Source organism: Phalacrocorax carbo, chromosome 4, assembly GCF_963921805.1.
Source record: "Phalacrocorax carbo chromosome 4, bPhaCar2.1, whole genome shotgun sequence".
Lineage (NCBI taxonomy): Eukaryota > Metazoa > Chordata > Aves > Suliformes > Phalacrocoracidae > Phalacrocorax > Phalacrocorax carbo.
Window position 1 is genome coordinate 33675393 of NC_087516.1, and position 24920 is coordinate 33700312.

Here is a 24920-nt window from a genome sequence, read left to right on the forward strand (position 1 = left end):
GGGGGGCGGGGCGGGCGCCGCGCGCAGGCGCCAGAGCACGGGGCCGGTGCCGCCGCCGCGGGGAGGATGAACTGGCTGTTCCCCCTCACCAAGGGCGGCGGCTCCGCCGCGCCCCTGCCCGCCCGTACCAGTCTCCAGCAGCAGAAGCAGCGGCAGATCGAGTCCCTGCGCGGCGCCCACGCCTCGTGAGTGGCCGCGGGTGGGGGGGATCGTTTATCCGTCCGTCCTGTACCGCCCGGGCTGGGCCCGGCCCGGCGCCCTCGCGGGAGCGCGTCCCGGAAAGGTGCCGCGTGTCCCTGCACGCACGCCCGGGGACGTGATTCCCCCACGCCCCCTCCCCGCGAGGCCCGGCCGCGTCACGCCCGCCCGCCCTTGGCCGTGGCAAACGGGCCGTCGGGGCGTTCCGGCGGCGGGCGAAGGGTCCCGGCGCGACGCCGGGGTCGGGTGCGGGTGGGCGGGCAGGGGGACGGCGGGGCGCAGCAGGCCCACGGTGGGGAGAAACCGCTGTAGGGGAGGGAGGGGAGGCTGCAGTGGGAGACCGACAGGCGGGGCGGGGGGGCTGGGCGGACTGTCGGTGCGGCTCGGCCGGACAGTCAGTTGAATGATCTAATGGGCTTTAAAGTCTAGGGAGAGACGCAGCTTGCGTGTGTCGGGATAAAGCTCTCTGTAAAGTGGCTGCAGGAGCCCGGCTCTTCAAAAGTTAAAACACACCGTATAAAGGAGCTGTGCGTGGCGGAGGGCTTACCGGCGGTGGCACGGCAGCCCTGCGGGCTCCACAAACTGTTTTTCTGAGGTACGGTGCTGACTTGGTAATAACTGGCTGCTCCTTAGCAACTTGTTTTGTTCAGATGCTCACCAGAGGCGGGTGTTTTTTTCTTGGTCAGCAGCAAAACACCTCCCTTTATCCTGAGATATGCGGGTTTGTCAGTATACTGATCAGTTTTTGCCTAAATTTTAGTCAAATTATATATTATATATATAATTTAGCTAAAAATAAGTGTTCATCTTTCTAAAAGGAGATCCACGTTTTGTACGTTTCAAGTATGTTTTCTGTGAACACCTAAGCGTTCCTCCTTCTTAGGAGTCTGTTGAAGTAGTATGATGGAAGGCTCCAAAAACGATCCAGGAAAAGAGAAAATAGTATTTTCTATTTCGTCAGACTGAGGCTAGGAGTGAAAGAGAAACTGATTGTATTTCCAAGTTTTGTAACTGCAGTTTGCTTGCTACCCTAATCTTTTGGACTGTCACACAGGAAGCATAAGTATGACGGCATTGCTAAGTGTTGTTGCTTGCTTAAACTTAAATCTGTTCAGAGCCAATTTCGCAAATATTTTTGAAAGATGGCTCACTTCTCCAAGGAGCTGTCTCTGTGAGTACGCAGCAGCTTACCTCACAGGAAGTTTTTGTTGCACTGTTGTACTTAGCCTTTTATTTCTACCCTTTTTTTTTTTTCTCTACAAGGGAGATGAGCTTACTCTAAGTCCTCAAAAAGGAAGATCGGTTTTTGTCGAGGTCGGCTTGCTGGACTGGTTTATTTACCTGTTTGTGCAGCCACGGGTTCACATGTATGCAGAGAAGGAATGGACCCTGCAGCCAGGAGTGGAGATGAGGGGTGGAGAGGTGGTAACTGCTCAGATGTAACTTTTCAGCAATGTAATCTGGCCTGCCTAATCTCTCTTGAGGATAGGTGTACATCCCCCCAAAAAAATAGGCAAGGAGAGGCGTAAGTTCTGGCAGAGCATACAGTTTTCATGAGGGATACTTGTTACTGAATAAATCTGAATAACTGTGCCTCAAATTCTGTGCTTCTAAAAAGATTTGCGGAGTTGGTGCAAATTTTCAAAAGTACAAAGGGTTTTTTTGTGCTCGCTTATGGACTCCTCAGCAGCACAGATCTGTAGGACAGGAATATGCGTCAAGCATCACAACAGTGTATCCTAAGCAATGATTAAATAAATGCTATTCTAATGTTTGTTTTGTCTGATAAGTGTACTTTGTCGTTAATTTTTGTGTATCCCAGCTGTTCATTACTGAAATGCTCAAAATAAAATTCTTGGCATGGTGTAGTTACTTAAGTTAGGTAAGCTTGGTTAGTCTTCGTAGCTAATAAAAGCCCAGGTATAGGTGATCTTAATTTCATTAGAGTAGCTAGTCTTCCTTTTCAGGATCCCTCACAGGTTAGGAGCTCAAAATAAAGTTTTTGTGTTCAAAAAACAGTTTTCTTACGTTTGCTGTTGCCCAAACAAAGTTAAGAATGCACTATTTTTCCAGTGTACCCATTTCCACTTGGGGATGGGACAACTGAGTTTATCGGTTCAGGGTTTTCTTAAAGGAGGTTATAACAGTTTGGACAGCTTGATTTGATTCTGGATTTCTCGTTTCTCTTTCCCTGTTCTCCTTCCCCAGTTCCTGTAGGTTGTGCACGTGAGTGGAGCATAATTATATGCCCTTCTCAAAAGGATTTTGTAGCAGGCTATTAAAATGCGTGACAGATGATTACAGGGCAGGAATGTGTATGAGAGATTCCAGGGAGAATCCTTCAGTTAAGAGTGAGGAGGTGGTGATTTCAATGTGTTTTAGAGCCCTAAACTCTGATTTGAATCCTCCTGTGCTGGGGAAGCCTGATAGTTTTTTAAACAGCATATGATTTCACAGGGAAGGAGCAGATAGCAAATTGTCTGTGAGAGGAATAAGGTCTGGCTGCAGAAAGCAGGGTGCATAGCTAGGTTGGTGTCGTACTCCATTTATTCCAGAAGCTCTGTAAACTAGCGTGTTAAATTCTATATGCAAATAATGCTTTGGAATGATACAAAATACTCCCAGCACTACACTTAACACACATGTGCAGGTAATGTGTTTTGGGTTTTTTTGAGGAAGTAAGTGAGCATACCTGGCCGTGGATGGAGGGGCATTTCTGAAGTTGGGTGCAAAGACGCTTCTGGGAACCCAGCTGCGGTTATTCCCAGTTTGAGCTGTGTTCCCTCCTTTTATCAGAGAGCCTTAGAGAGGTGAGGGAGAAGAAAAGGACAAGGGGACAAGGAGGAATGGACACAAGTTGCTGTTGGGGAGATTCCGATTGGACACCAGAGGAAAATTTTTCACAGTGAGGGCAGTCACCCATTGGAATAATCTCCCCAGGGAAGTGGTTGACTCGGCCACGTTGGACACCTTTAAGAGTCGTCTGGACAGGGTGCTGGGCCATCTTATTTAGACTCTGCTCTTCCTAGAAAGGTTGGACTAGATGATCCCTGATGTCCCTTCCAACCTGTGATTCTGTGAAAGTTATTAACAAGTTCAGGCAGGAAAAATAAGTGGAAGAGGAATCAGTCTCCTTCTTAAGTTTGTTTTGACTGAGGCATTATAAGTTGAAGCTGTTTTTCTGCCCTCCTTGCTCTCCCAGTCCCATCTTAAATATGTTGATGTTGTCTGGAAATTCTGCTGCTGAGCTAAGTCTTCTCCTCCTCCTCCTCCGCGTTCTTTGGGATGCCATCTTACAAAACAGTCTTGCTGTGCATGCAAGTTGTAGAGTGCTTTGAGTGTTGTAATCAACTTCATATTAATGCAGCTGATTTAAAGATTTTTCTCAGTAACTTACTAGTTACAGGAGGAGCAAATTTGGATTCAGTCTTACCAGATTTCATTAGACATGCTTCTTCACTCGATGCTTTCAGGGGGGGTCTGTGTCTTGAGTGCCACTGAATTACAGAGCTTTACATTCTTGCAAGTAGCTCTTCTCTAGATAATTCTTGAAAAAAATCTGTGCAAGTGCCTAGAACTTGGTTCACATGGGAAAAGTGACTATTAAATAGTAAGCTAATCTATTAAGAAAGAAGGCCCAGTGTAATGTAATATTAAATATTAATCTGTAGGAAGTGTTGCAGAGCAATACTTACTAGTGACCAGGTATAACACCTTGGCAAAGTAGATGTTTTATAAGATAAAAATCAGTATATAAAAAAAAAAATCACTAATGTCTTAAGCCAGTAAGTGGAGAAAAATACATTGAGGTTCTTGTCAGATCCGTGGGTAGCATGATTTCTCTGCCTGTATTTCCATTGTTTCTCACCATGTATGAGGTTTAGAAGTTGAATCCCCTATTTTTTCCAGTAATCTTAATATTCAGTATAACATTCTGAAGCATATTAATGTATTCCAGCATTTTCAATTTTATTCTTACAAGGCTTTTCAAGACTAAACTAAGCACAAAAAGGTCTAAGGTCATGTCTTTTTTTAGACTTTAGGCTGTTATATTGACCATGAATTGGGTGCTAACAATTTATTCTTTGACAGCATTGCAGAAATTCAGAAAGATGTGGAGTATCGACTGCCATTCACTGTAAACAACCTGACAATTAATATTAACATGTAAGTACATGCACATTTTGCAAAATAAAAACATTCTCAAAAAAGGTAGTATTGGAACAGAAATGGCTCCCATCTCATAACTAATTTCAGGAACTATAACCTGGATTTGCATTAGTAGTTGTAGTGATATGAGTGAAAGTAGTTCTGTACCAGATGCAGATGCTCAGCTGAAAGCAAACCTGTGTTTTGCTGTGCTGAGCTCCTAAGATACCTGTGTGTTTTTAGTTGAAGATGAGTAGGAGAAAACGCTTGAGAGTTTCTGATGACTTTGAATCCCCTACAAATTAAAATAAACTTAATTAGTAATTTACTAATCTACTTTAACTTCTAGTACTAACTCTTACCCCAGTGAAGCTTCTGGATCGTAACTTCAGTGATTGGTTGTAACATTTCCTATGAATTTACTTTGGGGGGTGCGTTTGCTCTGGTAAATATTGATGGTATTCTAGCCACAAGTTTTTTATTACTTTAGCCTAACTACTTGCCTGATATTCCTGCAGATTACGCTGCATTGTCTTTGTAGTAATAACATTTATATTAGAAAATATTCTTATTATGCTACAGCTTTTTCTTTGTCCGTGGACATAATTGCTTCATTGTTACACTACAATTTTGTCTAGTAAATGCTCTCTTCAGTTCTGTGGAAGTCTAGCATTATCATCTGTCTGACTTCTAGTTTTGTAACTGAATAATCCTCTTGTGTGCTTCGCTCTGTATTTCTCCATAACTCTTCTCATAGAAAAGTAAATTTATGTAATTAATAGTACTTTTTCTTTGCATGAGAAGCCTTCTTATGCAAACTTGATTGTGGGATGTAGCTGTAGTAATAATTATTCTTGTATTTGCAGCTTGCTTCCACCACAGTTTCCTCAGGAAAAACCAGTCATCAGTGTTTTCCCACCTGTGAGACATCATTTAATGGACAAGCAGGGAGTATATGTGACTGGTCCATTAATAAGTAATGTACGTATAATTTGTAACTTCACATATCTCTACTGTAAATAGCAATTTTAATACATGTCAGATTATTGCTAATACTTCCGGTAAAAAAGACTGGTACCGATCCTAATCCCTCTCATACTATATTTTGAGGGGTCTGAAAATGAAAATTCAGTAGTGTTCAGTATGCTACTATTTATTCTTTTATTGCTACCGTTACTGTGTTCAGTATTCCATGTATCTAAAACTATTTTAAGTTATGAAGGCTGAGAAAGTTCCTATCATTTTTCTTGTTAGTACCAATAGTACAGTTCTTGTTTCTCTACAGCTGTTCCAAATAAGGGAGAAGGGTGTGTTAAGACTGTTGTGTAACATAGTTCTTTCTACCCTAATCCTGTTAGAAAGATGTAAAGGTTTTAGCTGTAATATGCAGGATTTTATTATGTTGCGGGTTTTTTGCTTTTTCTCTGCCAACAAGGATGTGGTAGGTTTTCTGCGGGGTGGGGTGGGGCTGAGTTATGACTTTTTCAGAATGCAATGAATTATGCTTTTTCTCAAACCTAAATCTTGATTATTTTTTTTTTAATTTAATTTTTTTCCCCAAATATAACGTGGGAACTAAGGTGGGGGTTTTTTTTTGGTTGTTCATCAGAAATGTTATACTTGATTGATTCTCCATTGATAATGCAATATAGAGAAGACTTGTAATTTCTGTTCAGTTCTGGGTGGCTTTATCACTTTATTTGGAGCTTGTGTAAACACGTTTTACATAAGCTATATGTCTCTGAAATCGTTTACAGCATGACTGTGTGGGTATAATAAATAGTCAAGTTCAGCATATTTTGGAACTGTTGGATTCCAGGAAAAAATATTCTTCTGCATCTTGCTGCTTTAAATTTTTTGAGGTTTTGTTTTGTTTTTACCAGTTTACAATGCATTCAGATCTTGGAAAAATTATTCAAAGTTTACTGGATGAGTTTTGGAAGAATCCTCCAGTTCTGGCTCCTAGCTCAACATCATTTCCATAGTAAGTATCTGTAAACATGATGAACGGCACTATGTGTATTAATGTACATTTTTTTTTAAAGAGATGAAACCAAGTATTAGGAGGGCAGGAACAAGAATGTATAGTGTATGTATTGTGAGACACAGATTCTCTGCCCTTGCACAATTTCAAGTGCATGCTTGATGGCGTGATTGTTTTGAGAAGAAAGGCTAGATTTCATTGGAATTACTGTATCAACATGCTGATATAATTTATGCTTTCCTGAAAAAGAATAAATGTTTATATTATCAGATGAAATCTTGGATTTGCTATAGATCATGATCTGAGCAGTTGTGTTTCTTCATATTCTGTTCATAATCTCTGCATAACTCTGCAACAGAAATTGTGCAGTTTAAATAATTGTATTAAATAGGCAAAACTGATCTGAGATATTATGGCTTTATCAGTACAACTGTGAATTTAAAAAAAAAATCACATTATTTAGAAGTACTTGTGTGTGTTGCCCAAGCTGTGAAATACTATACTGTAAATAAGAACTCATGTATGACACAGATATATTTCTCAGGACTTTTACATGGAAACAGTTTACATTTATGCTCTTATAAATTTTTGACAACTAGTTTTCTTTTAAGAGTGTGAGTGTATATTTGGCTGCTCTACAGGAATATAGTTGAATGGAGTTGTGTATTATGTTGCAGTATAAGACATAAAGTAGACTTAAGTACATTGGAAGTAAATGGGAACAGAAAATGTTAAGTTTGTGGTCTTTTAAAAATTCAGTCTCATGTCTTGTATGTGGTCTAGTAATTACAATTCAAATTATAAGAAATGTGCTGTAAGCAGTTGGTTGCTCATGGTCATGTTTTTTTTCCCTTGTTTTTAGCCTTTTCAACAAACCAGCTGGAATGCCTCCTTATGCTCCTCAGGGGTTTCCATTTCTTCCTCCATACCCACCTCAAGAAACAAATAGAACAATGGCGGCCGTGCCCGTTGCTGAATCAGTTTCTTCAAGCTACACTACAGACAAGCCTGCTGCTCCCTCTTACAGCTTGATTGCTGATCTGCCACTGCCTGTTCCAACTGCAGAAGCAGTGCTTCAGGTCTGTGCACGGGGTTTTGCTGCTTAAGCTATCAGACACTGGGTATAAGTTCCCTCAAGGGCACACAGGGTATTGCCACAAAACTCAAGGGAACAGTCTGAGTGACCGCACTTCATTGTTTTGCTGGTGTTAGGAAAATGAAACTGTTGTTCTGGCTTTGATGAAAAGTTTTTTAGAACAAACTTGAAGTCAGAGCAACAAGTTTGTCTTTCTGAGTTTCAGTGAAACTAGTGTTATGCTAAATATCTTTGAATATACTTTTTTTTTTTTTGGAGCTGCACTCCCCAGTACTGCAGCTGTGACTGTTTCTCCAGCCATAGAAAATGAGATCCTTTTCTCTATGTAGGATTTTGTGCCCGGAACCTATCAGGTGGGAACAGTGTGCAGTCTCAAGGCTTAATGTGTAGAGTATTTCTTTCTCGGTCTCATGCTTCAGAAAGCTTCTCTTCCTACATCTTGTATGTGTGTACTCACAAACTCCCTCTCACTGATGCACTCTGGAAGGATTTTTTTTCATGTCCTCCAAACACTTCATATCTAAATGTTTAGTCTTTTATCAGATCTTGTCTTTAGAAACAAAAGCTTTCTTCATTTTGGAAGACACTTTTCTGCTTTTGTAGAATTTAAAATTTCTACTTTCTGTGAAGACTGACTTTTTTTGTCTAACAGCTTTTTTCCCCAAGGGATTATAGCTTTAAAAGCCACATGCAAGAGATGAAAATGTCAATGTCTTTCTTTGTTCTCACTTCCCTGAGTTATATTTCTCCTCTGTGTTTCCTGGGTCATCCACCTGTTGTCAAATGGACAACATAGCAAGACAGAATTATTTTCCTCCAAAATTGACTCATATTTTATGACATGCCACCCAAACATCTCTAAGTATTTTGTTGCTGTGGTTGAATTGAGCCATCTTCTTTTCAGAGACTAGTGCCACTGCTTCTTACTGCTTTTCTTGTTGCTGGCAAATATTCATCTCTGGTTTTGGACTAATCAAGTTAAATATCAAGATTGCTCTTTAAAACTGCTTTTCAAAAATCTACTAAGCATTTCTAAACTTTCAATTAGGTTCGCCAGAATGGATTTACTTACAAGATGCCTGACGTTCCTGATACGTTTCCAGAACTCTCAGAACTAAGGTAAATTTTGAGAAGGTAGCAAAACTTTACATTGTCATTAAAAGGCAATTACTGCTGGTCTGTATCTGATTTTTGTCAGAAGTGTGTATATATCACTGAAAGTTTTTTTTGTAGAAATTTTAAATTGGAGAGCTACCACTTACCAAAATTGTAGATTCAGAAAGTAAGCTAGCCTTGTATTCAGATGTGCTGTTTGTTTAGGTTTTTCTCAGCAGGAACAATACTTTGGGATTCAGCACCAGGAAGAAGAGCATTTATTTTCACTTTTCCTACCTATCAGTGTTCTGCTGTTTTCTTGAGCCTCACCAGGGGCTTGATTTCTACTAATACAACAAGTGTAACTTTTGAAGGAGGAAAGGGGACAGGAAAATGGACATGAGACCGGTTCACAAATGGACTACTTTGTGAGCAGCTCAGCATGTGCAGGGGGTGGCTTAGATAAATCAGGTGGTAAATGCGCCAGCTGTCCCAGTGCAAATCACTTCCATATCTAAATACTTCATACACAGATTACACAAATATTTCCATCAAAAGCATATCTTCTAACAATTCAAAAAAATTTTATTAGTTATTGTTTCCAGCAATTTGCTCAGATCTAATGAGACAGCCTCCTTGATCAGTTATCTGGGATTGAATAGATTACAAATTAGCTATTAGTTCTGAAGGGGTCTTAGGAAATTGTTTTTTTTCGGATCTCACAACTTTAAGGTAGTGTCATAGTTTAGTGATTGAAAACTCTGTCCTTTCAAAACGAAAAAGACCCTTGGCAAGAAGGATTTTGGGGGTGTTTTTGTTTCCCTTGACACCTTCTTAAGAGCCTGCTTAATTGAGCTAAATCAGCTGTAAGTTTTAGTGGCACCCTTATTATGTAGCAGAGAGTTAGGGGGGTTGGGGGGGAAGTGTAATTTGTTTGTTTAAACAAAACATTGTAATCAAATTTGGTCCTTCCAAGAAGACCGGATTAAAATTCCATTATTCTTCTGGTGGTAGTTGAGTTAAATCACAAATGGTATTGCAGCTGTTCTGAGTAGCTCTATTGGGTGTAGGTGATTAAAAATCACTACAGGAAATAAGGCTTGAAATAAGAGAGACTTCTTAACACACTGCTTTTTAAGCTCGCTGCTGCCGATAGTAGAGCTCACAATCTAGGAGAAAGGGGAAACGTAAGTTGTGGTTAAGTGTCATGTATCGGTAAAGTCCCAATAAATGCCTCAGACTTTTGACTTTGGCAGAAATTAGTAACTCTACATGTAATATTTACTGTTAGCTTTAAATATCCTTTCTTTCTGTTTCAATATAGTATATCGCAGCTGACCAATATGAATGAGCAAGAGGAAGTGTTACTGGAACAGTTTGTGACTCTACCACAACTGAAGCAAGTCATTACTGATAGAGATGAGTTAGTGAAAAGCATTGAAGAGCTGGCAAGTAAGATGTCAAAACATTAGCATCAGTGGCTATGGTCTGTGAACTGAACCCTTTAAAAAAAGTAGTAATAGTGCCTTTATTTTACAGAAAAAAACTTGTTGCTGGAGCCTAGTCTCGAGGCAAAAAGACAGACAGTGTTGGATAAAGTAAGTGAACCTAAATTTTTTTTCAGAAATATTAGTTGTAACATTCTGGTTTTTTCAGGGCGAAAACATTCTTTTTCTTCTTCCTTCCAGTATGAGCAGCTCACACAGATGAAAGCAGCCTTTGAAAAAAAGATGCAAAGACAGCATGAACTTAGTGAGGTATAATCTCTATATCGTGTTATCCTTTAAGAATACTTCAGTAAAACTGAAGTTTTGATTTGTATCTTTATCCATAAAGAATATTCTGGTTAAACTCCGATTTTCATTTGAAACAGATTCATGTCAAGTATGAAACAAAATGGGATGAAGTACCAAATAATTTATAAGCAAAACAGTGTTACAATTGCACTGATGGTTTGGGGTTTTTTTTGTTGGGTGGGAGTTTTTTAATGCTACAATAGAAGCAAAGTTGGAACGAGGGAGTGTGAGGACCATTTAGAGCTGTTCTTAAGTACAATCCTGGGTCATACCTGTTCTAAGAATAGAATGATTTTTAAATAAGGCTTGTTTAATTAATGGTACCCCTTCAACATAATGAGCTTGTAAAACTGTACTAGATGAAAATTATTAAAACCATTGCTTCAGAAATTTAAATTCTGTGATTCACTGGGTATGCTTACTTTGGGCAACCTATTATATCTGCTGTCAATCTTTGCATGTTCTAAAGTGCAAATAGGGTAAAGTCATTACTTCAGAAAGCAATTTGGGGAAGGAAGATAATTTCTTAGTATATTTACCAGGATATGCATTAAAAGATGTAGCTTCTCATAAAACAATTTCTACACTGAAATCTTCAGCATTTGCAAGACTTGTCACCTGAGAATACAACAGTCCATCAAAATAACTTGCATAGTACCTGAATTTCAAAATGCTCAAAAAGTAACAAAATACAAAATAGCAAGTAGAAAGTTAGGTGACAGCAAACTGAATGGTTTCATTGGTGTTCTAAATGAATTAAATGTTTCCTCACTTGAAAGTCAGGGTAGTCTGACTCCTAAGGCCTCCATTCTGTGTGATGTGAGTTGGCTTTAAAGTGGGCAGAGGGAGTTGGCATTGAGAAACTCTCTATTTCTGTAAGAGACCACTTAAGAACAGGACATAATACGCCAGTGCTGTATTACCTTTTCTAAGTTAGATTTGCTGATTCAATTTAATGGTGGTTAGGAGGCTGAGAGTTGGGGAGTTGCAGCTGGATTGTTGTACTGTTTTTCCACATGTGCTGTATCTCCATAGATTGATGTTCACTGTGCATTACCTGGTATCTACTGCTCTCTCTCCTTCAAAGTTCCAGAAAAGTCTTTTTACTTGTACTGTGGGTGAATTTTAGTGATCTTTTATTAGAGCAAACTCTCCTTATTTTGTAGAAGATTAATTTAATAGGAAATTTCTGATTATATTTCAGTTTTACAGTACGTAAGTAAAATATTTTTCATTGGATAGATGAAGGGTAGTCCAAGCATCTAAAATCTATACATTTCTTAAGTTTGCAGTTCTGGCTCTCTAGAGACTCCTACTGAACACATGAATCATGTTCTGGCTAACTGTCTAAATGTATTAGAGGAAAAATGGTGCAGTTACATGCAGTAAGAAGAAATAAGGTTTGAGGTTTATAAGAACAGAAGAACCAGTATACTTGTTTAGATTAGCAGCCTGTCTACTTCTTGAGTAGGTGCTTTTTCTCCACCTGTCTTCCTCTCCACAGTCTTTTCAAGGGTTTTTAAAAGCTGAACAGTAAGATCTGGTGAGGCCACACCTCGAGTACTGTGTGCAGTTTTGGGCCCCTCACTACAAGAAGGACATCGAGGTGCTGGAGCGTGTCCAGAGAAGGGCAATGAAGTTGGTGAAGGGTCTAGAGAACAAGTCTTATGAGGAGCAGTTGAGGGAGCTGGGGTTGTTTAGTCTGGAGAAGGGGAGACCTTATTGCTCTCTACAAACTACCTAAAAGGAGGTTGTAGCAAGGCGGGGGTCAATCTCCCTAGTAAGAAGCAATAGGACGAGAGGAAATGGCCTCAAACTGCGCCAGGGGAAGTTTAGGTTGGATATTAGGAAAAACTTCTTCACTGAAAGGGTTGTCAGGCATTGGAACAGGCTGCCCAGGGAGGTGGTGGAGTCTCCATCCCTGGAGGTATTTAAAAGAAAGGTAGACATGGTGCTTGAGGATACGGTTTAGTGGTGGACTTGGCAGTGATAGGTTAGCAGTTGGACTCGATGATCTTAAGGGTCTTTTCCAACCTTAACGATTCTATGATCTTTTTTACCTTTTTGTACTTCTCAGGTTCGCTACTGACTTTGAGTTTCAAAAGCAGACCCTATTTATTGAAGACACTTGCAATGCTAGTTCTACTCAGAAGCTATGCGCTCAAGAACCTGTCAGGTTTCCAAGTTGGGTGCTTTCTACAGTGTAGCATAAAAGTTGAAAAGCTTTATATGTTTGTGAGAATGATTGTGAATCAAGACCTAAACTAGCAACACTCTTCTCACATTGAATCCTTTCTAATTTAACAAGTTATGCTGTTACTTGGAGATGAAGCTTCATCTGGTCACTGAGGCTTTTATGTAATAATAATGCTCTATCCACATATCCCATATTTATATAGTTGTTTATCTTTCTTCTTGGAAATGTAGGTTTTGATGGACAGTTTAATATTACATAGGAGTTTTTACTTTCTTAGAGTTGCAGTCCAAGTGCTCTGCAAGCCAGACTTAAAGTAGCTGCTCATGAAGCTGAAGAAGAATCTGACATTATTGCAGAAGACTTCTTGGAAGGCAAAACAGAAATAGATGACTTTCTTAGTAGTTTCATGGAAAAGAGAACGGTATGTAATCTGCAAGTCATTCTAATCTGAGAGATAAACACCACATAGTGAATAAATGTAAGACTTGGAGTTTGAGCAGTCCTGTGATACAGAACAGTGCTTTAGGAAGGTCCAGCAAAAGAAAAATATATCCCTAAGAAGTGGCTTCAGTCTATTTAGAATATAATCTGCATTCTGAAGGCGTATATTTTAAAGGCAGGAGTGCAAAGGTCTCCTGCATTAGACGCTAGTCCTGTGTTGTTGCAGATGCTTTTGTGCCACTATCTATATTGGATATAGGGAAAATAGCCACATGGAGAGTTCTAAATTTGGCAAGTCAACATAGAATGACGTGTTATATTAAGCAACCTTAATTTATTGAACTTCTTACACTAATTATTCAGTTGCTGGCTATTGCCAAATAAGTAACAGAGGTTCAAAAAACCACCGTTCTTGCTCATGCTGCGACAAGAGCAACTTACCAGGTAGTGTACCTTCCTTTTAAGATGCCTAATAAATGTCTTTCATAAGATGGGAAACAATTCTCTTGTAAGCAGTTGTGGATGGAATAATGTTACCAATCTAGACAGTTGTTCAGCCTGAAGCTCGGAAGGGAGGTGGTTCACAGGGTTTTCCTGTTTTTAAAGAGCCTGCAAAGTAGCTAAATCATTGAAGAGAAACTGTAGTATGCATTATAAAAAATTCCTTTCAGAATTCACTCTTCCTATGTCTTGTTTTGTAGCTTTGCCACTGTAGACGAGCCAAAGAAGAAAAACTTCAACAGGCAATAGCAATGCACAGCCAATTTCATGCTCCGCTATAGGTAAACTGCTCTTTTAATACTTGTGGTGAACGTTTTTTGGTGGTTTCGTTTTGGTTTTTTTTTTTCTTTCTTGGTGTTTTTTTTTTTAACAATTTCCCTCACTGTCACACACTTAGAAATTGTTACCTGGAAATGGATTTGTTGCAATGCTGAGTGTTCTACCAATGCTTTCTGTGGAAATCAAGTATGTGCTGCACCTGTTGTTAGTTGTATTTAAAACATAACTTCTGGAGAAGTTAAAAATATCTAATTATGGAAATTTGTCTTTACAGACTTCCTGCAAACTACACCTGCCAAGAGAGCGAGAGAAAAACCCAATAAAGCACACTTTTTAATAACTATTATTTGCAAATAAGCATTTCATCTTATGTGGTTGTATTTATAGAAGAGATTGTATACAGAGTTGGGATGGGTTTTGTACAAATTAGAATGTCTCTTTATATTCTCATTGTACTCAAGAATCCTTCTATTGCAATCTTTGCACTAATTTCTTGTATTTATTGTTGATAGTTCTTATTATATTTAAGTTCCTGCTGCTATATGCCATTCTTCAGAGATTAAATATCTAAACATGTAATTTTGACTAGCTTTTTACATTTTTATAAAAACATAATTCATATCTTTTTGTATTTTGAACTTTAAACATAGATTTGGCTTGATCTGTGAAGAGTTTGAGATAAATGGGGATAGGGCTTTGGAAACAGAAGTGCATCATTTGAGATTGTCAGTGGATTCATAAGCTGTCTTTTCTTGAAGCCAAAATCTTTAAGAACAAGTTTTTTACTTTTAAGTAATAATACAAAACTGAGTATAGCCTGTATGGTGTTTTGGATAAGTAGATTTGGATTAAGCAAAGGATATGTTGGGAAAAATTTTATTGGAATCGAAATAACGTAAATGATTTCTGCATAGATGTGGTATGTTGCTCAGTAGCACCAATGCACTTGATTTCAGGACTGGCTTGGTACCTACCACTGTAATTAAACACAATTTTAATCTAACAATTTTATTTTCATAATTGTTTTTACTTAAAGGAAAAATAATCAGGTCACCTCCCGGTTTCTGTTTTATGCAATATGAATACATTCATCATGTGAGGAGCTCAAAAGCACTTTACAAAGACTAGTTCTGAAGTTCTTTGTGAAGTAGCAGTTATTTTTTCCTAATTTTAAGGAGCAAAGAGACTGATTTGGCTGGAGTTGCATAGTGTATTATGTTAAGGCCAGTGATAGAATTTGGAAGCGAGACTTAATTCTGCCCTTTAATCACTAAATCTTGCCTCTGGTGAGCTGATCTTTTTTAGGATGGGGGTATATATCTGGTTAAATGGATGGGACCACATGCAGTATTCTCTAGGAGAAAAATACAACCCCTAAATACATGCATTTATGCTCTCTTGCTCTTGCAAAAAGACACATTCTTTTTCTTAATCTTACCAGTCTATTAGGTTTTCATGGAGAAAGTCAAGTTCCAGAAGAACAGAAGGTATTGTACAGTTCTTAGAGATAAATAAGATAAAGCACTGATTAAGTAATCTACCAGGAATCCTGCTTCTTTCTTGTCAGGAGGCAGTCTGGAAATAAACCTCTTAGCCAAGACACTGCCTCTGCGTTACCTAGATAGGGTCACAGGACATCACAGATTCAAGTCTCAGACTAAAGCACCTCAGTCCAAGTGAGTTCTCTTCTGTATCACTAATCTTCAGTCAGTCCTAAACTCAATGCTTTTTGAGCAAAATGCAATAAGGTATTTCTTCTGAGTTGGAGAAAAGTAAGTAAATTTGGAGTTAAGAAAATCACGTAAGTGCAAGAAGTCTGTTCCACAGGCTAGTGAATCTTCAAATGGGGCTTTAGTCTCAGCCCTGTCATACTTTACAGTTCTGTGGTTGTCTGTCTTAACTACTGCCTTTCAGGGTGAGTAAACTATTCACTGGTATTTGGGATTTTTCTTTGTAAAGCTGGTCCAGATTCTGAGATTACATATACCAAGCAAATAGAACTATGGTCCAAATCAAAGATGATAGTTAGGTGCCTGAAAAAATAAACAGGTTGTAAGTGCCATGGTTAAGCAATAATTTTAGAGTATTTTCTTGAAAAAAAAAAAAAAAAAAACATTTCTACTGACAGTGCATAATACTGCTTCTGTATTGATATAGCACTTCTGCTAATGTGCTAACTAAAGCCCTAACGAAAAATGAGATCGCATAGTTTTCCCAGTGGTTCTGAACTTGGGTGTCTGAGTAGTGGGATTTCTGCAGCCCTGGAGGAGAGTTAGATTTAAGTCATCAGTGTTACCTTCTTGGCAAACTCAGTCTATTTTTGTGCTGAGTGTACAGGTTTTTTTGGATCTTTCTCTGAGTATCTAGTTAACGAGCTTAAAGCCTAGACATACAATCCTGTACAGGGCTGCTTTTTTTTGTTGTTTCTTCCTTGTAAGCTGAGAAAGGAACAACTGACCAAACACCCAGTGTTCTTCCCAAGCTGGGCTAGTATCTTCTTTCTTTGTTTTTGTAACGGCATGGAATGACAGACTTCTGCCCTCATCTGCCTCCTCCTGTCAAATGTTAGGTAGTGAATTATGGTGCTGTACTGTGACTGAACTCTCTAGCCGGGTCACCTTCAGGGGATTTGCTTCCCAAGCTAGTATAAGTTCTCAACACTTCAGCTTTTCCCCTTAAGTTATTTTTTGTGAGCAAATTTACAAATTCAGGACTTCTCCATGGAATCCTTCTGATGATAATGGAGGAGAATCTAGAAGGAAACATCGCTGCTCAATGCAAGTTCTTAGTACAGTGTTTCTTGTTCAGTTTAAGGTCTTTTCTCCCTTTTTAGTCTCTCTCACATTTTTGTTCCTATTCTTAGGATTTGTTTCCCCTATTTATTAGCCCCTTCTGCACTTGCAAATCCATACTCTAGAAAAGAAGCACAGAAGACACTGTATTCAACTGTACTGGGTTAGCTACAGGTAGCTGGCCAGCCTGTTTCTGGCCCTTAAAGGACAAGCCAACCTGCTGCTGGTTTGGGTTTTTTTCTTTTCTTTTAGTCCTACACTGGTTGTGTCAATGCAAACATTTTTCTTATAGGTAATCTTCATACTTTCAGCAGAAGACTTAGTAGAACACTGGTAACTCTGTCCAAGTTAGGTTCTTTGGCTTGTAGCACGCTGGTAGTTCACTGTTAAGCACACCCCTTTCCTTATTTTGCTGAAATGTGGCATGTAGGTGTAAATCCAGCTTTAAAAAATTACCTGTGAAGAGTAAGAGAACGGCAGATACTGTTAGATGCATACGCTAAAATCTTTTGAAATGTGTCAAGTGAGCTCTTAAGCAATCTGGAATAATAGGCTACACAGAGTGACTTGTTTCTGGAGATCCTTGTACTGTGTCATGCTCATGGTGAGAAGTGGAGAAGTGAAATGAATGAGCAAGATGCAAGAGTAAGGAGGTGGCTTGACTCTGGTGTTGCAGTAGTTTGGGGGTGTGTGAGGGTGCATTCCATATTGAAACAGCTAATTGAGTCTGGGTTTTGCCTGATTTTAACATCTGATCTTACTGCTAAATGTTTTCTATAGCTGAATTTCGGCCTTTTGGTTCTCCCTGAGTCAAGTGACTATTTAAATACAGTACTGAATTCTCCATATAGCAACTGTAACTCATGTTATGGCAGACCAGAGAAATTATTTTAAAATGTAAATTTGAAATTAAGTAGGTTTCATTTTAGGGTGATCTTGTATACAGCTGGTATTAATGGTACATTCTGCTGGGGCTTAAAGTTTTTCTGTATTTCACGGTGCATTTGACATGCTAATCTTTTTGAAAGACAGGATTGTCAGATACATACAGCTGTGCTAGCCACCACTACAAGCAAGGGACTCTAAGTTAGTTCTAAGCAGTATCTAATGATTACTATAGTTCTGTTGTTTGCTCTGTACGTGTTCCCGCAGCTTTGCCACTTCAGACCTTGACCAAATGTGGACGTTACAAATCTTTTAGTCTTGTTTCAGTCCAAGTTCTTACTACCCTCTTCAAACACTAGAATAAATCTTTCTAAAAGAGCAGTTCAAGAGACCTTCAGGTAAAACTGAATTAAAACTCTGGCAACAAAGTGAAGTCAGTTATCACAGCCTTATTCTGTACATTATTCTGAACAGTAAATGCTGTACTGTGTTAAACTTACAAATAAAGGTTTTGGGATTTTTTTAATGTATCTTGTAATTGTCTAACTTACAGCGAGAGTTGGGCATTGGAGGACTGTTGGGTGGATACAGAATTGTGTTGGAAGCATGCAGTAAGCACCTCAAGGACAAACTTTTAATCTCTGTGTGATCTGAACTTTTATGTATGTTTAACCCTTTCAACAGCAGTAATTCCTGGAGCCACCTTCACTAAAATGGGCTTTGAAAACCCATATTGCATCTCTGGCTACTGCTTTTGTAAATGCCTTTTTTTGGTCAGATACCTGTAGAGTTCAAATTTATATGTAGTAATAAGCTACAGCGAAAGCTTGTATATCAATAATAAGGAATATCTTAACATAAAGCACTGTGTTCTTTAGTCTTTGGAAACAGAATAAATTAATCTCAACAACCTTGGCAACCAGCAGACTTAAAAATGAGTCCTTGCTTGAATTCAGTCACAGTGATTCTGGTGGACCTATAAGGTTTTATTAGCTTCTTTCCAGCGTGATTTATATTGAAAGACCACTAAATCTTATTTTAAGATTTGACATGATTTAATTTGCTGGTTCCAGGTGCTTTACTGTCAATTTAAATAATGTAAGTAAAGTTGAATGCTTATTTTACCTTTCCTTCTCATCGCCCTACTCTCTGGCAATGTTTCTGGCCTCTCTAAATTCGGGATTTGCTGTACTCTTGGCCCGAGATCTTTGGCAGATTTTTGACTAGTCTTATTGCTGTAATAAGTTGACCTACTCCACTGCTTGTTCCTCCCTTCCCAAATGAATTGTCAGTCACTTACCTGTCCTTGGAGGGTTTTTCAGTCACTCTGGTGTTTGCCTGTCTCTGCACTACAGAGCGTGAGGGTGACAAGACAACCTAAAAGCTACACTCAACCAACAGCCTACGTGCAGAAGCAGCCTGGTGCCTCAACTATGATGTTTGTGATAATGTTGAGGGCTCTCTGCAGATCAGGGCAGCGTCCGCATAAAAGCATCAAGTTAGCTGATCAACAGTGACAAAATGCTTACCTTCATTGCAAAGGCTACCTCCTTGGTGCTGGGTTTTACCTGTTACTAGCTTGTGTCATCAGACATCTGCCATGCTGTGTAAACCAGTGCTCTGGCTTGCCCCGTCTTCAGAGAATGTAGTTCCCTGCCTTACTGCCAATTTTACAAAGAGCTTTCCTTCCCTGGCTCTATCCTTTTACTTTTCTTTTTATGTCCTTACTTTTAATTATAGCCTTCAGTCTGAGTTGTGCCCTACAACTTTTTAATTTTATTTGTCAGCTTTTCAGAAGCCATCACCAGTTTACCACCTTTGTCTATGTCTTGTATAGAGCCACCAATAAAAGCAGCTAGTGAATGTGTTTTCTTTCTGTTCTTTAGCTGGTGGTCTTTTGTAGATAAAAACAGCTGTTTGATCCCATTACCTTCAGTGTCCTTTAGATGCACACTTTTCATACACCACAGAAATCTATAATGCTCTTCTAATCCTTTCTTTCCAGCAGTTCAGTTACATTCCTGTGTGTCCTATGTCAAATTACAGTAAGCTATGCCAAACTTGCAAGGATTTGCAGCAGAGGGGAGATCCCCACAAGGCTACAAGAAATCATTGTAGTTCACAGTGTGGCTTTCTCATCCTTTTTGTGTCATGTTCCCTGAATAAAAAAAATAAGTAAGGGGTATAACACGCTCCTGTATAATTAGCCCAATTGGCAGGAGCCTCAGTTTTCTTAGCTTAGTTGTAGGTTCCTCCACAGCTTAAACTTGCTGGATTCAAGTATCGAAGTAGGGAAGAGGATAGAAAAATCCCTTGTTTCATTCGCTGGTGTGAAATAATGTAACACTAAATGACCTAAGTGTTTATTTGAAAGTGTTTCTCAGCAGGCTAATAATGCCACAAATACATACATTACAATGAAAACAGTAGTAGCTAATGCAAAATTCCAAGGACCGAAAGACACATCACAGAGGGCTGCTCAATAAAGGCTTAATATAAAATGTTAATAGGTTACCGTTTTAGTTGTAAAGCTAGTTACAAGGAGTTGCATAAGCGACGTGAAGATGGTGCTTTGAATTTGCATATATTGCTGTTCTGCATTTATTTCTAGGCATGTCTAATAGGGCACAATACCATCATATGCAATTTTACGTTTTAAAGATGTGCAACGATATTGCCCATTTTCAAACTCAGGCAGAATATCGGTGTTTTGTTTTCATTGCTGACTTTGCAGCATGTTTCTTTAGTTTGAGAAAACCCATTCAAAATCTCCTTTAATACCATAAATTTTACAGGCTATGTTCAAAATAAGAAACATTTTTTAAAAGTGCAATTAAAATCAGGGCTTTAATTCATTAAAAATTCATAAAGATTAAAAAACAGAAGGCTAGATTCTCAAGAGAGTATAAATTATAGCTGTATTTATTTCATTTGAGCTACAGTGATTTATCAAATTGAGGATCTGGCCTTTCCAGTGTAACATTAAGATAAATCTTGCTGTTAGGAATGGAATTATTTGTTCAAAGACAGCAGCTGGCTTAAGAGGATATTAATAATACTGAAGTTTACCTACTCATTTTTAATAACATAAGTTCATAGAACAGAATGAAAAGCCACTCTGTAAAAGCAGACTGAATAACAAAATCTAAAGTTTCTAAATCAAGGTATATTTAATTTAAATCTGCCCCTAAATCTGTATTTGAAGGAGTAGTAAGAAATGCAATCAAAGTAAACTTCCATTACTACTGCTTTGCTTTACTAGAGTTCAATACCACTTTGTCTCCAAGCAGGTAAGAGCAGTCGTATGAATTATATTTTTAACTGCTTGGTTTCATTTTAAAAAAATCAAAACCAAAACCAAAAACTACCAAAACTTGGAAGAATTACATCCTGATATGGAAGCTTTTTTAGTGAGTTTCAGAACATCCCAAATCTTAAATATTTTTTCAATGATTTATTTCCAAACCTATGATTATGAAAACTATTACTCCTACTCTTAAAAACTGAAAATTCTTAAACCGAATGAGATTAAACTTCCTGTTGTGGTGAATCAGTCTTTTTCTTAAATTAGCATTGCCGTGCTCTGTTCAGGTTGGCAAATACTAAAAGGGAAATTTTGTCTGAGGATAAAAAGAAAACAACTTGGTTTTGGTTGGTTTATTTTGAACAATAAAATTTGGAAGAAATATTCTTTATAACAGTTCCTTTATGGGCATAACCTTTCTTTAATTCTGAATTTGGAGCGATGCTTTCATAAGTGATTTTGGATTCCCTATTCTCTCTACTGTACAGGTACCTCACTCCCACTCAAATAAACCATTTTCAAGTAGGAATCAAAATACGCTGGAGAATTTCCGGCTTTATTACCTTTAAAATTTTACGTTTATATCTTATGTAGGTAGTTTGGAAACAAGGGTAAGATATAAACAATCAAACAAAACAGAGAGAGGCTAGAATATACTGCCTAACATACCTGTCATTATAAAGGGATGCTTTACCTCAAAGGCTGTGTAAGTATTGTTGTATTCCTTGAAATTTTGCTCACAGAAACCTCTGAATTTTCAACACTCGTTGAGAATTGACTACAACAGGGATGCATTCACATGCAGCAGGAGCAGCTGCTTACTAAAGGATATTTTTGCAGGAATAAAGCTCCATTTGTCCCCTAAGCAAGTGCGTCCATTTATTAGTTTTATTTTGTCATAAAGAATTCTGGTAGGCAAATATGCAAAATAATTGTTGGAATTCAAAATTCAACACCTCCCGGGGCGGGGGGGGGGGGGGGGGGGAAGAATATACGCAATATATCTGAAGGCGAATCTACAAAAATAAGTCTTGACTGATTCACCAGTAATGCTAACACTAATGAATCTTCAACCTTGTCCCTACGTGTAAGAGAGTACTTTGGAATTTCACATCTTTGGAGAAGAACTATTATTTTGTACAATAAATAATTATGGAAATGTACAAAGTAAGAAATAATTATGTACAGCATTGATAAAACAAATACCACATTGGCATAACTAAATATAACAGCAGCTATTACCTTTCTTTAGCATTATGTCTTAAAACTAATAACGGCTTGTTCTGCTTAGAACTTTACTTACACAATTGCACAGTTCCCTTTCTTTGGGTTATTTCTTTAGGCCACAGACCACTCCCATTCTTCGTCTGACGAAAAGATGTCATTCCAGACTGTGAAAGACTCAACTTCCTCTGGATCCTTGCTGTTTTGAAGGTATTTCAGACCGCCAGAAATACAGCCTCATCCGAATCCTTGCCGCTGTCTTCACTAGGCAAGCAGCCACCCCCACTTGGGGACCTACAGCTTAAGTCCTCCACACCAGACTCCTGGTCACTGTTAGCTGAGAGGTCGGGATCAGAGCTTTTCAGGTTGTCCTGTGTCAAAATCAGGGCTGAATCTTCTTCATCCCCTTGTGAAGGGCTCCGGGATGGGAATGATTTCAGATCACTGCTATACTCCTGGGGAGTGTTAGCTAAGCTGTTGTTGGAAGTAGAAAGCCCTAACTGCTTGCTTCGGTCTTGTTGCTTACTCTTGACTTTATTATCATTTAATTGTGATTTCTGAAGGTTCGCCAATCTCTGAAATAAAGGAAACAGTATATATTACATGGACACATTTAGAGCCCAGTGATGCTCTTATGTGTCTTTGCCCTTTAAAAAAAAACAAACCTAAACTAAATTCAGAGCCCAACCCAACTGACACCTTTTAAAACTGCCTACTTGTATTTATAGAATATGAGAAGTGCACAGTTTATCACAAACCAATGCTGAATTACAGCATCCTTCTGAATTACAGAGATAAATTTTCTTTCAGGAGTAGTGCTTGTGCACTAACACAGGTGAAATTTTATCCCAAAAGAGACAAAGCTGTGTGTTAAATGCAAAACATTCATAGTCATTTATGTGAGAACAAAGATGATGGCTGAACATCCTCATGCCGGAAAAGGATGTAGGACGTAGGGGGCTGTGCAGTGTATGGAGTTGGGTTCCATTTACCATCAGTTAAGTCTGGTACATCGAGATCAAGTGTTTATTACCTCTCCTAAGACCTCCAGCTCTTCTTCCAGCTGCTGAGTTTCTTCCTTCACTGCCATCAGATAATCAGTAACTGACTGTCGAGGATGGAGCCCCTTTTCAAAGCGGTTGTACATACCACTCCAGAACCTGGAATTGACGGGAAGGTCAGCAATTTTCTCATTTGGTGAGGTGGCCTCAAAAGACTTAAATACACACTCTTTTTTTTTCAGACACATGTTGTCCTAAATGATCCATCCATGGATTAATCATCATTAGAGTGCATACACATAAGTTCATTGAACATTTGGTAAGATTTGTGGTTCATTTGCACTGGGTCTGTCCTGAAGGTGCAACTCTGTGGGCGTACACAGGTTGAACCAATTCTAATAACAGAAAGGAAGGTGAATGTACCTTTGACTTAGACCACATGGCTGAGGGTGGTTCACTGAACACAAACTACTTCTGTATTAGTTTCTTGTTCTACACTACGGGCTACAGAGCAATGGTACCTATAAAACAGCCAAGGTTAAAGACAGTGTTTCATAATCCTAGTTCTCAAATGTTGTTTAACTTCCCATGAAGTCAACTTTGAGGTTCTGTATGCTTGTTTTTGGCTGGGGCTGGGGCAAGAGGTGCAGCTAGTTAACAGGTTTTTTCCCCTGTAAAGAAAGTTAAAAATCAGGATGGTGTCCTGTTCTCTTAAAATCTAAACTGACATTTTGAACTGGCCTATGAACTGGCCTACATGCATGAAGCATATACATTGGCAAGTTCTCTTCCTGTTCTGTGGAATTATTTGACAAACCTTTAGTTAAACAGCTGAGTTGATTTTTCATTTTCAGGAGGAAAGGACTCAAACTGTAAGTCTCATTCTAGCACTCCTGTCTTCTTGGCAATACATGGCTGCAGCCAGACTCCGAGTATGTAACTAGTTCACCAGACAGGTTAAATAACCAAGAGACCTGCCCTCGGCTGCAGCTGTCCAGCCAAGTAGCTGACAGATATTTTTGGAGCACATGCATGCTCCTTGGTGGTTTATTATTCCTACCCCAACAGTATACTGTTTAGGTCACATTCCCCCTGAAGTTTATTATCTGATAGCTCATGCTTGGAAATCTTCACACACGCAAGTAATTCCATTAAAATCAACAGGATTACTCATCCAGTGGAGGATCTGCAGTATTGGTACTTCTTTTATAAATCCCAGTATTCTAAAGGATATGATTATTGACTATTTTTAAATAGTTTTAAAGTGGATGTGACCTGGAATAGTAAATGTGCAAGATTTCAGTTTCTGTCATTTAGGATATTTATTGACTTTTTAACAGGTGCTTTTACTTGCAACTGGAAAAAAACTGATTAGTTTTACTTAAATCACAGTTTTCATTAATTTATATTCAAGTTCTCCTTAAGATTAATGGCACAAGTAATTACTCAAGTAACGTTTCTAAAATTACTGATTTTGTTACATCTTGAAAAAAACTTATCAAGTAAAACTTACTGTGTATACTTTGAGGTATAAGAACAACATGGAGAAAGGCTGCTTTTTGTGTTAGTAAACACTAGTTTTAGCAATGAAACTGTATGATTTCTTGAAATGTCCCTTTTTATTTTTGACACCAATTGATCCAAATAAACATCACAAAATCTTGGAATGGAAGAAGCTGAAGCAACTTTGAATTTAGAAACCACAGATAAGAACAGAACTGAAGGAGCATTTCTCAGTGGAAGAAGTGAGTAACTATGAAACTAGGACACACAACTAACAATATAGCTTTAATCTTAAGCTTCTTTTCGGACTAACGCTCCCTTGTGGAATGGTGCAGAGGTGTTGGCTGACTATGAGCACACAAGGAATCAACACGTTGCGTCTGAGACTGAATTTACTCTGCATAAGCTACCTTATGGAACAAGAAATACTTAAATACAAAGGCACTCCGTTCTGTACTAACACATCCTATAATGC

General features: G+C 38.6%; 2 protein-coding genes across 11 annotated transcripts in view; one reads left to right on the forward strand and one right to left on the reverse strand.

The window, feature by feature from the left end:
• The first annotated feature begins 12 nt into the window (after nt 1-12).
• Nucleotides 13-24609, forward strand: VPS37A (VPS37A subunit of ESCRT-I). Of its 4 annotated transcripts, XR_010372631.1 has the most exons (13): nt 13-185; nt 4291-4365; nt 5214-5328; nt 6231-6331; nt 7194-7410; nt 8476-8546; nt 9847-9974; nt 10062-10120; nt 10211-10279; nt 12793-12936; nt 13658-13738; nt 13855-13922; nt 14011-17940. XR_010372631.1 is itself a non-coding variant. In XM_064449518.1 (12 exons), exons 1-11 carry the CDS (start codon nt 67-69, stop codon nt 13736-13738), a joined length of 1179 nt encoding a protein of 392 aa, XP_064305588.1. In that variant the 5' UTR covers nt 13-66; the 3' UTR covers nt 22060-24609. The 4 variants fall into 4 exon arrangements, 3 of the variants coding, with proteins under 3 accessions (XP_064305588.1, XP_064305587.1, XP_064305589.1); XM_064449518.1 differs by lacking the exons at nt 13855-13922; nt 14011-17940 and adding an exon at nt 22060-24609; XM_064449517.1 differs by lacking the exon at nt 13855-13922.
• Nucleotides 19740-24920, reverse strand: part of MTMR7 (myotubularin related protein 7) — a 50878-nt gene continuing 45697 nt past the window's right edge. For 6 of the 7 annotated variants that reach the window (XM_064449514.1, XM_064449515.1, XM_064449509.1 and 3 more), the window contains 2 exons: nt 22975-23101; nt 19740-22516 (listed from right to left, as the gene is read on the reverse strand). In XM_064449514.1, the coding sequence (XP_064305584.1) occupies nt 22157-22516; nt 22975-23101 (487 nt within the window). In that variant the 3' untranslated portion in view covers nt 19740-22156. Of the gene's footprint in view, nt 22517-22974; nt 23102-23436; nt 23614-24920 lie in introns of those variants that run through there. The other variant, XM_064449516.1, reaches the window with a different exon arrangement.

Excerpts from the sequence above, each read along its gene's own strand:
- VPS37A (XM_064449518.1), top strand. The coding sequence starts at position 67 with ATGAACTGGCTGTTCCCCCTCACCAAGGGCGGCGGCTCCGCCGCGCCC. Across the intron at positions 5,329-6,230 it reads CTGGTCCATTAATAAGTAAT|TTTACAATGCATTCAGATCT; the intron begins GTACGTATAATT and ends TGTTTTTACCAG. Across the intron at positions 6,332-7,193 it reads AGCTCAACATCATTTCCATA|CCTTTTCAACAAACCAGCTG; the intron begins GTAAGTATCTGT and ends CCTTGTTTTTAG.